The sequence below is a fragment of the Rutilus rutilus genome (genome assembly GCF_951802725.1).
Source record: "Rutilus rutilus genome assembly, chromosome: 1".
In the NCBI taxonomy this organism is placed as follows: Eukaryota; Metazoa; Chordata; class Actinopteri; order Cypriniformes; family Leuciscidae; genus Rutilus; species Rutilus rutilus.
In genome coordinates this window covers 11,097,056-11,109,535 of record NC_140209.1, presented here as the reverse complement: position 1 = coordinate 11,109,535, position 12,480 = coordinate 11,097,056, and the positions used below count along the sequence as shown (strand labels likewise).

At 38.9% G+C, this 12,480-nt stretch overlaps 2 protein-coding genes across 2 annotated transcripts in view; both read left to right on the top strand.

Moving 5' to 3' along the window:
- Positions 1-1,235: 1,235 nt before the first annotated feature.
- LOC311297732 (uncharacterized protein) overlaps positions 1,236-12,480 on the top strand; it is a gene marked incomplete at its 3' end in the record, with an annotated part of 53,658 nt that continues 42,413 nt past the window's right edge. Inside the window, exons 1-2 of the mRNA XM_084420156.1 lie at positions 1,236-1,285; positions 2,550-2,825. Coding sequence (XP_084276282.1) covers positions 2,735-2,825 — 91 coding nt within the window. The 5' untranslated portion in view covers positions 1,236-1,285; positions 2,550-2,734. The remainder of the gene's footprint in view (positions 1,286-2,549; positions 2,826-12,480) is intronic.
- LOC311297735 (uncharacterized protein) lies at positions 4,330-11,149 on the top strand (the record flags this gene model as incomplete). Its single annotated transcript, XM_084420168.1, has 4 exons — positions 4,330-4,475; positions 10,465-10,532; positions 10,610-10,792; positions 11,034-11,149. 4 exons carry the CDS (start codon positions 4,330-4,332, stop codon positions 11,147-11,149), a joined length of 513 nt encoding a protein of 170 aa, XP_084276294.1.

The window sequence follows — 12,480 nt, the reverse complement described above, 5'->3', positions numbered from 1 at the left end:
CCCTATGGGAATCTCCCGGTAGTCCCGATAGCCAGTAGCCTACATGCCTGGACTTCACACTAAATCCTACCTGTTGCCTTTCACCATCACTTATTTAGCTGCTGTCGCATCAATTGACATGCCATCTCCTTTTCCCGCTTTCTTTTTCTATTTTTAGCCCCCGACAGCTTTTTTGCTTTATCCATCTTTTTCGACGACAACTCACTATACTCGTTCCTGCTCGCTCAGCGCTCACGGCGCCCGCGCCCGCTCGCGATTTTTAAATTATTATTTAATTCCTATTTTTAACAACATGGAAAAGACTATTCATTTACATTTATTCATTTAGCTGACGCTTTTATCCAAAGCGTATTCAACCATTATCCTATTCAAACATGACATTAAAATATAAATATAAAAAATACAGACATTTCTTGGGGGTGCTTGGCAGGTGCTATGGCTATTATAGGGGGAGCTACAGCACCACCTAGCTCCCCCCTGGCGCCGCCACTGACCGTCGCCCAGCCTCTCAGAATACCTAGTGTCGGAGTTGCATGTACCCCATGCACACCGTTTGACCATTTTAAACTTAAAATTACAAGAAAAAAACATATAAAAATGAATGAAAACTGACTAACTGCAGTGGTCAATTGTGTAATCAGTGTTGGGTGTAATGCAGTACTAACTAATTAATTAATTACTGTAATTACTTTTTATTCTAAAAGTAAAATAAGGAATTACTCTTTAAAAATAGTACAGTAATCTTATTACACAGTTGAAGATGTAATTAGTAGCTTGTAAAAGTTACGAGAATACAGTCTTCTGTAGAAGTATTTTTATTTCAGTGTTTTTTCTTTAGTAAGGAAATGGTCAAACATGGATCTAAACATAATAGTAGTTTTCTACTTTTATCTGGGGTTTCAACAAAAGGAAATTCTACAGGTGCTGCACATGCCTTCACTATTTGTCTTAGGACGCTACAGAATATACTGAGCCGGACTTTTCAGGCCAAAACACTTTTCAGACTGGATGGAGGTGATCCTCCTCTGCTTATTCTGACTATTTTGTGCTTCACTTGAAAAAGTTCCTTTCACCTTTAGTAACTGGAGTCACTTCAGTTATATTATAATAATAACGGAAGGCTACTAGTAAAGCTGAATCTGCGTGGCCCTGATTGGCTGCGGGGGTGTCCCGTACGCGCGTGCGTTGGCGGCCGATGACGTCACCGCTCGCTCGCGCCGTCTTTCTTCTTCCCTCATTGAGAGTTTCAGCGTCGAGTCTTCTGAGGAGAGGAGAGCAGTTCACGGTAACAACCATTACACACACTTTATAGTGTTTGATTAAGCGACAGACTCATTTCTGTATTGTTTTAATCGATCACAGCGATACTTATGCGTCTTTTCTGGCGTCTTTCTTCTGAAATAAACATTTAGTGCAGCAGCAGCGAGCATGAGGAGAATATGTTGAGTTCATTCAGACCTGAGCGATTTTGTGTTCATTTGTGTGATTGTCTCGATGTTTGTGTGAGAACTGTTACTGAATGTCAAGTCAAAGTTTGAGATCTGTGAGGGGAATTGATAGGAATCTACCCCAAGTGTTGCTGTTGCCATTGTCATGTTTACCTTTATTTCTTTGTCGACATTTATCTTTGGCAGATTAGGCTACATTTACTTATTAATTGACTTTATATTGCCCCTGTATGAGTAACGAAGGAGGGAAATTTCTAATCTATACATCCATGGGAATATAGATGAATATATTAATGAAGTTTGACACCGGAAACTTTACATTTTATTTTATTTTTAAGAGTATTATGATCATTGTCAGTTTCTGTACATACAAATCTGTTACATTATTCATTTAGGCTATCCTGACTCAAATAATGTGTTTCTAACAGCAAACACTCAGAATAAATCAAGATGATCTGCTGATGATCCTGAATGGCTTGTTGAATGAGTGTTGATAGTCTGAGGCTCATCAATATTAACAGATCTGCTGAAAACACTCTTTATTTCATGACAATAGTTCCTGTTTTCACCTCATTTATGATGCTGATGTCTTCAGATCTCCTGTAAATTGACATTTAAAGCTCATTTCATTGGTGTCAACAGACTGATGTTCTATGTGTTTGCATTTTCTTATTTTCATAGAAACTTAGAAAACATGATGGTAATAAAATGCACAGGGATTGCATGTGAAGTCCCATGATTCTCTGCTACATGAATATAACAGTGAACTGTTATTAACCCTTATGCATGTATGATAAATTATGTAACAATGTGTTAGTTATAACTGAGACATATATCTTCATTTAGCCTAGAGAAATAGGTAACCTTGGGGGAGTCAGGACAATAATGAAGGAAGGATGCCCTCCTCTCGCGGTCATTTGATACATGTTTGTCTCTTATTCAGTAGGCTAATAGAAAATTGTTTGCTACCACACTGTTTATGCTTTCAACTGTTTTTCTTACCATTATTTACATTTGGGAAAATTGACATTATTAGCCTATATTCTGTAGTCCATAAGCATAAAACAAACTCGGTAATTTATATATTTTTGATTTTGGCAGATCAACTCCTCCCACAAATTCATCATCAGTGAAGCTCCTCCCACATCAATCACATCATCAGTGAAGCTCCTCCCACATCAGTCACATCATCAGTGAAGCTCCTCCCACAGTAATTCTCCAATAAATGCTGTAAATTCCCATCAGCTACAAGTGAAGACGTGCATCAGGAAGAGCTGAAATCTGCAATGACTGAGTTTATTAAAGAGGACAGAGAGAGCATGAGTGATCCAGAACCCTGCAGAATGAAACACACTGAAGATCCTGAAGAACAAAGAGGTTGGTGTTTATTCTTCATTCATTCATGATGCTGAAGAACATTCATGTTAGAACATTCAAGCACTTCATCACATTTAGATAAACAGTTAAACTGTGAAATGGCTGCTAAAGTTTCTGTTTTTTTTTAACAAATGGTCAGTAAAAGGAGATTTCATATTAATTGTCAACATCAGGTCAAACTAAGTTTAAATATTTAACCGTTGTATTTTACATTTATTTTACTAGAATTTTGACCTGAATTGTGTGCGTATTTTTACTAAACTTGTATACTGTGGTAGATGTATTCCCTATTTCGCACATGACCTAAGTCTACCTGGGTCTCGTCTACAATCGACTTCCCCAAACGTCTTCATTCGACGTTAGTTTATATGGGTCTCGACTACAGTCGACGTCCCCTATCTCTAACTTGTTCCCCTTACTAACTTTCTGCACAGCAATAATAACCGACACACTTCAGACAATGTCTTTTAAATGCTTTAATCTCGGCCGGGAGAGTACTCGACCAGTTCTCAGAGAATCTCCCCCAAGAAGAAGCTTTAATCACGCCCGGAGGATCTCAGACAAATTTCAGAGAGAATCCCACCAGAAAACTTTAGAAAACTTTAGAAAATTTGAAAATTTGAGTTTTTCTTTAATTTCAGACCTGATGGAAGTGAAGGAGGAGAGTGAAGAACTGAGTGAAGTGAAGGAGGAGAGTGAAGAACTGAGTGAAGTGAAGGAGGAGAGTGAAGAACTGAGTGAAGTGAAGGAGGAGAGTGAAGAACTGAGTGAAGTGAAGGAGGAGAGTGAAGAACTGAGTGAAGTGAAGGAGGAGAGTGAAGAACTGAGTGAAGTGAAGGAGGAGAGTGAAGAACTGAGTGAAGTGAAGGAGGAACATAATGTCAAACCTGGAGGAAAACCTTTGAGTCGCTCAAAGACGAAACAGACATTTTTAAAGAAAAGAGCTAAGAAATCTTTCACCTGCACTCAGTGTGGAAAACGTTTATCAGGCAAACAAAGTTTTGAGCATCACATGAGAATTCATACTGGAGAGAAGCCATTCTCCTGCACTCAGTGTGGAAAGAGTTTCACATGCAAACAATCTCTTCAGATTCACATGAGAGTTCATACAGGAGAGAAGCCACATGTATGCCATCAATGTGGGAAGAGTTTCAGTCATTCATCACACCTTAATGTTCATATGAGGATCCACACCGGAGAGAAGCCGTACACATGTGATCAATGCGGCAAAACATTTCCTAAGGCATCAGACCTGAAGAGACACCTGACAGTTCATACGAAGGAGAAGCCACATTCATGTTCTGTGTGTGGAAAGAGTTTTTCACTGCTGCTATATTTACATAGACATGAGAAAATTCATACTGGTGTGAGAGAGTACATGTGCTTTGAGTGTGAGAAGACTTTTATTACAGCGAGCAAGTTAAAACGGCACCAGAGGATTCACACTGGAGAAAAACCTTACAAGTGTTCACACTGTGACAAGAGATTCAGTCATTCAGCAAATATGAAAACACATGAGAGGATCCACACTGGAGAGAAGCCGCACACGTGTGATCAGTGTGGAAAGAGTTTCACTATTAATAGTCACCTGAAGCAACACTTGAAGATCCATGCAGTGGAGAAACCACATCACCACAGTCTGAGATCACGGTAAGTAGTTCATCTTTATGTGCTGAGAAACAAAAGCTGCTTTTCGACCTTCAGAAAAGGTTCCAGTTGTGTTTCCTCTTGAGCCTGGTACGGTACGGCACAATTACAAACCGCTCTCGGCCCTGAACTCTCAGCACAGTTGGCTGACCGTGCCGAACCGTGATGGTTGTGTGTGTAGTGACATCGCCACTCAGGATTTGTCACTTGTCTGTTGCCTGGTTACCAGTGTCTCTGTAGCTGGGTAAGTAGCGTAAAAGCAATTTGAGCGACGTAAACACAAACTTACAATAAAATTAATAGAAATAACATGGTTTCTGTGCTCACCGACCATGTTATTTTTCAGATGCATTTTGTCCATAGAAATGTTTTTCACTGCTGTAAATTGACATGATTGAGCATACACAATTAATCTATAATTAGCTTGGTTGTCGATTATTTTCATGATAGATTTCATCAATAATATAAGGGGTCCGTTCTTCGTACGTTGCTTAAAACATCCGAGATCAAACAAGACATCCAAGATGATATCATCGTGCCAATCATGATCTGGCTAATTAGGTTATTCGAACACACCTGTTGTTTATGATTAGTATCGCTGGATTGAGTTAAGCCTAGTTCACAATACAGGATTTTAAGCCCGATTTGCAAGTAAACGAGCTCGACGACCGGTCGGGCTGTAATCGCGTGCAAATCACGGGTGATCCGCGCTCGCCAATCTTTAAGTGTAAAATACTTAAGGACGCATCAAAAACGCTCGCTGACATATTGCCGACGCCAGACAAATATCTAGCATGCCAAATATCTGGAATTGTCGGCCGACTCGATAGCCTGTGGTGTCGCGACGAGCAACAGCCAATGATCATCTTGTTATGACATTACAAAAGCCCTTTGTATTTGTAACCATAGTTTCCAAACCACAACAGGCAGCTGCTTTTTCATTATAATGTTTTACTCACTTCCCGTCACTCTCTGATAGACAATCCCTGCTGCCCGCTTGTGCTTATCCATCCGTTCAACCATATTCTTTTTTTTTTTTTCTATGGGTTCTAAACAGATCATACAAATCATTGCGCAAACAAAATATATATATATATATATATATATATATATATATATATGTGTGTGTGTGTGTGTATATATATATATATATGTGTTTGTATATGTGTGTGTAATAAAAAAAATAGCCTATATATATATATATATATATATATATATATATATATATATATATATATATATATATATATATATATATATATATATAGGGTAAGTGTACCCATTAAGCCCATGTACCCTTTAAGCCCACTTTCAACTCTGAAGTCAAATAAAAAAAAGAGAAAATAATATTTTATGCTGCTTATTATTTTAACCAATCCAGTGATTTGTTACTTCCCTGACATTTTTTATTGCATACCAATCACATTTGGCAATGTTGAGTTAGCCCCACCTATGTGCATGCTGTCTCAGGTGACCTCACACAAAGTCACCTCAAAACTTTGGTGTTTCTGGACCCTTCAGAAATCAACACATTTCTGCAATTTTCAGCCATTTCTTTGGAAATTACATTGATATTATGTAAAATAAGAGATTAATGTATTGTTTTTTGTGTATGAACAAATAGTACTTCATCATTTTATATCATTTTCCTTTAAATGGAAAGATGAGTTTTATTAGCTTGTGTTCAAAGCTAATCTCTAGGTCAAACCATTAGCCTTACAGAAAGATAGACTGCCAAAGAATTAAGCATGTGAACTGCAAACAATAAATGTTTTTGGATTCATTTTACATTAATTTATTAATAAATACATCATAAATTGTTTTGTAGAGAAGATTTCTTTTATAAATTAACTTTTTTTTAAAGATGGGCTTAAATGGTACAGTGCCACAAAACGCATGCAAACTACAGCCAACACAAGCTAACCTTGAATGATAAAAACTTAACATTTCTCAATGTGGGCACAATGAAAATTACTATGATACTTAGTCCACAGTATATTTAAGCTCCATGCATGCATTTGTAAACATATCTTACATTTTTAAAGGAAAACATTGTCTTTTTTCACCATTACTCACTGTGGAACCATTTAAGCCCACCTTATGTGTTTCAATGAGGAATGCCTCTAAGTGCAAACTGATTCATTTTCTGAAAGTGTTTAATGATAACGTGTCTTTGTGTGCTTTTACCCTACTAACCTTTTACCCTTACCTTACTTGCACACAAATTACACACATTCATTCAAATGAGATAGAGCCCGTTTTGTCCTAAAGTCCTTTATGTATAACTGGGCATAATTCAGGAGCCAAGCTGAGTTAAGGCTTGATATTCCGGGCATGGAGAGCTCCCAGAGGGACCCTATATTCCCCACAGTCCTCGGAGTCAAGCCGACCTAAGGCTGCATACTCCCGGTGTGGGGGGCCCACTAGGAGACCCTCTGAAACCCCAGAGTCTGGAGCCCCAACTCAGCTTCCTTCCCGAGATACACCCAGTTTAACTTCCACCTTTGACCAGGCATAACTCGGGAGCCAAGCTGGCTTAAGGCTCCAGACTCCCTGTGTGGGGTGCCCACTAGGAGGCCCCCGTAAGCCCAGAGTATGGAGCCCTAACTCAGCTTGGCTCCCGAGATACACCCGGTCAAACTTCCAGCTTGACTCCAGCTACAACTCCAGTCAAGCCGACTTAAAGCTCCAGACCACCGGCCACTAACACCAACCCATCATACCCAGGGCTCTAATCAAACATTAGCAAAATTATTTTTTTAATACTTCCCTGTCACTAAATAAATATATTGATGTTTTACTTCTTTAAAATCATTTAATTTTTTTATATTTTGTGAATCAATGATGATGTGGGCTTATTTGGAACACATGCGGGCTTAAATGGTGCCAAAAGTACCAATTAAGCCCATGCCAGACTTCTGACTTTATTCCTAAATTATCTTAATTTTATATTCTAAAATGTACATCAACTAATTAATACAATTTCAAATGAGAGATTAATCTTGCATTTTAACAAATAATTTTTCTTATAAACTATGTCAATATCTATGAAAAAAACCTAGACTTAGATTTTGGTGGGCTTAATGGGTACACTTACCCTATATATATATATATATATATATACACTCACCTAAAGGATTATAAGGAACACCATACTAATACTGTGTTTGACCCCCTTTTGCCTTCAGAACTGCCTTAATTCTACGTGGCATTGATTCAACAAGGTGCTGAAAGCATTCTTTAGAAATGTTGGCCCATATTAATAGGATAGCATCTTGCAGTTGATGGAGATTTGTGGGATGCACATCCAGGGCACGAAGCTCCTGTTCCAACACATCCCAAAGATGCTCTATTGGGTTGAGATCTGGTGACTGTGGGGGCCATTTGAGTACAGTGAACTCATTGTCATATTCAAGAAACCAATTTGAAATGATTCGAGTTTTGTGACATGGTGCATTATCCTGCTGGAAGTAGCCATCAGAGGATGGGTACATGGTGGTCATAAAGGGATGGACATGGTCAGAAACAATGCTCAGGTAGGCCGTGGCATTTAAACGATGCCCAATTGGCACTAAGGGGCCTAAAGTGTGCCAAGAAAACATCCCCCACACCATTACACCACCACCACCAGCCTGCACAGTGGTAACAAGGCATGATGGATCCATGTTCTCATTCTGTTTACGCCAAATTCTGACTCTACCATCTGAATGTCTCAACAGAAATCGAGACTCATCAGACCAGGCAACATTTTTCCAGTCTTCAACTGTCCAATTTTGGTGAGCTCGTGCAAATTGTAGCCTCTTTTTCCTATTTGTAGTGGAGATGAGTGGTACCCGGTGGGGTCTTCTGCTGTTGTAGCCCATCCGCCTCAAGGTTGTGCGTGTTGTGGCTTCACAAATGCTTTGCTGCATGCCTCGGTTGTAACGAGTGGTTATTTCAGTCAAAGTTGCTCTTCTATCAGCTTGAATCAGTCGGCCCATTCTCCTCTGACCTCTAGCATCAACAAGGCATTTTCGCCCACAGGACTGCCGCATACTTGATGTTTTTCCCTTTTCACACCATTCTTTGTAAACCCTAGAAATGGTTGTGCGTGAAAATCCCAGTAACTGAGCAGATTGTGAAATACTCAGACCGGCCCGTCTGGCACCAACAACCATGCCACGCTCAAAATTGCTTAAATCACCTTTCTTTCCCATTCTGACATTCAGTTTGGAGTTCAGGAGATTGTCTTGACCAGGACCACACCCGTAAATGCATTGAAGCAACTGCCATGTGATTGGTTGATTAGATAATTGCATTAATGAGAAATTGAACAGGTGTTCCTAATAATCCTTTAGGTGAGTGTATATATATATATATATATATATATACACTATATTAGGGGTGTGCCGGTTAATTTATGTGCCGGTTAATTTATGAGTCAAATGACAAAACTCATCGGTTATTATATTGCTTATTTGCTTTTTATTTATTAAAGACATGCAATTGGTTGATGAAACATTTATTAAAATTAAGATACAATTTGTACAAAACGAAATTCGCTTTAAAGAAATGCTTACTACAAAGCAAAACTTAATGAAGTGGTAAAAATCATGTCTCACGATTTACAAAACAAAACTTCATTAAGTGGTAAAAACCCAATATATTGCGCATCTTATGATCCTATCTTTTATTACAATTGTTTTTGAGCTAAAATGTAATACACATCATATATACACACTGTATATGTTTTTTTTTATCAAACATGTTTGGGGCCAGTCAAGGGGTAATTAAACTGCACGATCAGTTATCGGTAATGATACGTTGTTTATTATTGCAAATGTTTATTGCTAATGTTTATTATTGGAAATGTTTTTCATTTGTTTAATAAATCTCATAATGATGGCACATCACTATATCATAGTCATAGCTTTTATTTCTATCTCTAACGATTGGCGGTCGGTCAGGGGGTACTTTGCAAAGAATCGAATACAGTTGGAAACGACGTAGACAAATAATAACACAGACTGTCAACAATTGTTTTTAATTAGTATTTAAACATTCTCTTTGATAGAAAATATTTGTAAAAAATATTTGAATACGTTTTTTTGCGGTTATAGAGTTCTAATGACGTGTTTAACTATAACCGTCACACCCCTAATATATAGGCTATATATATATATATATAATTATCACCAATTTTGTCCCGCCATCCATTCGCCATTGGAATGCGCCAAGAGTTGTTGTCAGCTCGTGTAGTGTGTAATCCCCTGTTGCAGAAGACTTATGTAGTGTCACATAGTGTGAACACCACAGCGACTTCAAGACTCCAGAGCAAGTCATGTAGTCTGAACAGCACAACGATCTGCCGACGTTTAAAGTTGTGTAGTGTGAACTAGGCTTTAGTGAGATAATTGCACGTTCATACGCTGGTTTAAAAGGGGACATGTATCGATAGTAGAAACATTGATCAGCAACGCTGCTTTTGGCTGCTCACCATGGCCAAAGAGCGCGCTCAGTTTTTCTCCGCAGCAGAGCAAGAATTATTACTGGAAGGGTATGCTGAGTTTGAAAAAATAATTATAACGCCAGGGAACACCTCAAAGTGTGCAAAAGCCAGGAGAGAGGGCTGGCAAAAGGTAGCAGACAAATTAAATGCTTAAGTGTTCCATGTTATGGTTATATCACTTCCCATACAGAAAAAAAAATATTTAAATATATTCTAAAGTGTCAAAAATATATGTGGCATATATTCCAAATACATTGAAATATATTTGCATTGTTGTTCACTTATATTTATCATTTTGAAATATATTCTGAAATATAACAAAAATATATGATTTTAAGTGTGAAATATATTTACATATATTTACATATATTTAACTAAAATATATTTATTGGGCCAATTTTGAATATTTACATATATTCCAAAAATATATTTCAAATATATTTCTTTTATGGGTTATTACAGTATATATTCTTGTATTTTAATAATTTCATAATTGCTTGTCAGAGCCAGCTCAGGACCCACTAGAACATGGGAACAAGTAAAAGTGAAGTACAAGAATATTCTTCAAACTGGTAATCTTTTCTACTTCTACTGTTTAGTCTCTTTTACCAAAAACATTTTAAATGATGTGTTTGTCTGTTTATAACAGCAACCAAGAAAAAGGCGGAGCAGAAAAAAACAGGTGGTGGTCCTGCTCCCCCACATTATACCCCAGCAGAAGAGCTGGCCCTGGGGTTAAATATGAACCGACCCATTGTGGAGGGCATCCCTGGGGGCAGCTCTTCCTTAGACCTAAAGCCAGGGACCAGTAACAGCAACACCTTAATTACAGGTAAATGAGTTTTAAATCATCTTACTACACTGTAAATAATTTGTTGCTGCATTAAATTATGTCTATAATCCAAATGGCTGGTACAGACAATTTTTCAACAGCTAAATATTGAGTTAATTGCTTTGACTTGTGAAGGTGAAAACTGCATAACAATGTAAAAATATTTTGCAGCATGTTATTGATCATATTTTTTCCTAGTGTAGTTCATTGTAATGCCATTGAGTTCTCCTCTTTTGTGTAGTTTTACATAATACACCAACACTTTTACCTGTTCCCAAGAAAGTGGCTGAAATATGTGCAGTAAGTGGACTTTTTCTAACTTTACATCAAAAGGAAAGAAAGTGCAACACTTTGTAATAGTCAGGTCCGAATCTTCAAGATTGTGTAACCCTGTAGGCATTTTTGAGGAAAAGTTGTTATACCACATTTTCAGAAAGTTCAATGTCTCCTGAATAAGGATCCACCGTATAACATTGAAATAAGGGTCCCATTTTCTTGTAATTGTTATTGAAACAATGGGTGCATTATTCACAGCCGAAACACTACAGGTGGATAGGGTAAAAAATTTAAGTTATAGATATCACCATAAAACCTTTCCAGTTTTTCACTTACATAGAGACAGACATTTTTTGTATTACATGTTTTCTGAAATGTCATGTTTACATATGCAAATGAGGCATACCAGTATATATATATATATATATATATATATATATATATATATATATATATATATATATATATATATATATATATATGTATGTATATATATATGTATGTGTGTATGTATATGTAATTCGAGGGGCAGGCATACCAGTACGCGGTTCTCCCTTTTGGGCTAGCCCTGTCTCCTCGCGTCTTCACGAAGGTTGTCGAGGCAGCCCTTGTTCCTCTCGACGACTGGCTGATCCTAGCTCACTCTCGAGACAAGGTTTGCGAACACAGGGACCTAGTGCTCCGGCACCTAGCTTGTCTGGGCTTTCGGGTCAACTGGGAGAAGAGCAAACTCTGCTCCGTGCAGAGGATCTCTTTTCTCGGTATGGAAATCGACTCGGTCGCCATGTGCGCGCAGCTTACGAGCGAGCAGTCACTGCTAACTTGCCTTCGTCACTTGCGGTCTGCGCTCCCGTCGTATGTCGCAACTCGCCCGCCACCTCCTCATATGGAGTCAGAAGCATCTGAGGTCGCCTTGAGCCATTTATATCCCGGGAGACCTGAACCGTGCAGCCGATCTGTCTCGGTTTTGGCCTCTCGCTGGAGAATGGAGACTCCATCCCCAGTCGGTTCAGCTGATTTGGGATCAGTTCTGGGACGCACAGGTAGATCTGTTTGCCTCCCACGACTCGTCCCACTGCGACCTGTTTTATTCTCTGACCGAGGGCACGCTCGGCACGGCGGCACTGGCGCACAGCTGGCCGCGGGGCCTCTGCAAGTATGCGTTTCCCCCAGTGAGCCTTCTTGCGCAGACTTTGCGCAAGATCAGGGAGGACGAGGAGCAGGTAATTTTGGTTGCCCCGTATTGGCACAACCGCACCTGGTTCCAAGAACTAGTACTCCTCGCGACAGCACCTCCCTGGCCAATTCCTCTGAGAAAGAACCTGCTTTCTCAGGGACGGGGCACCCTATGGCACCCTCGTCCCGATCTTTGAAATCTCCATGTGTGGTTCCTGGACGGGACAAGGCAGGTT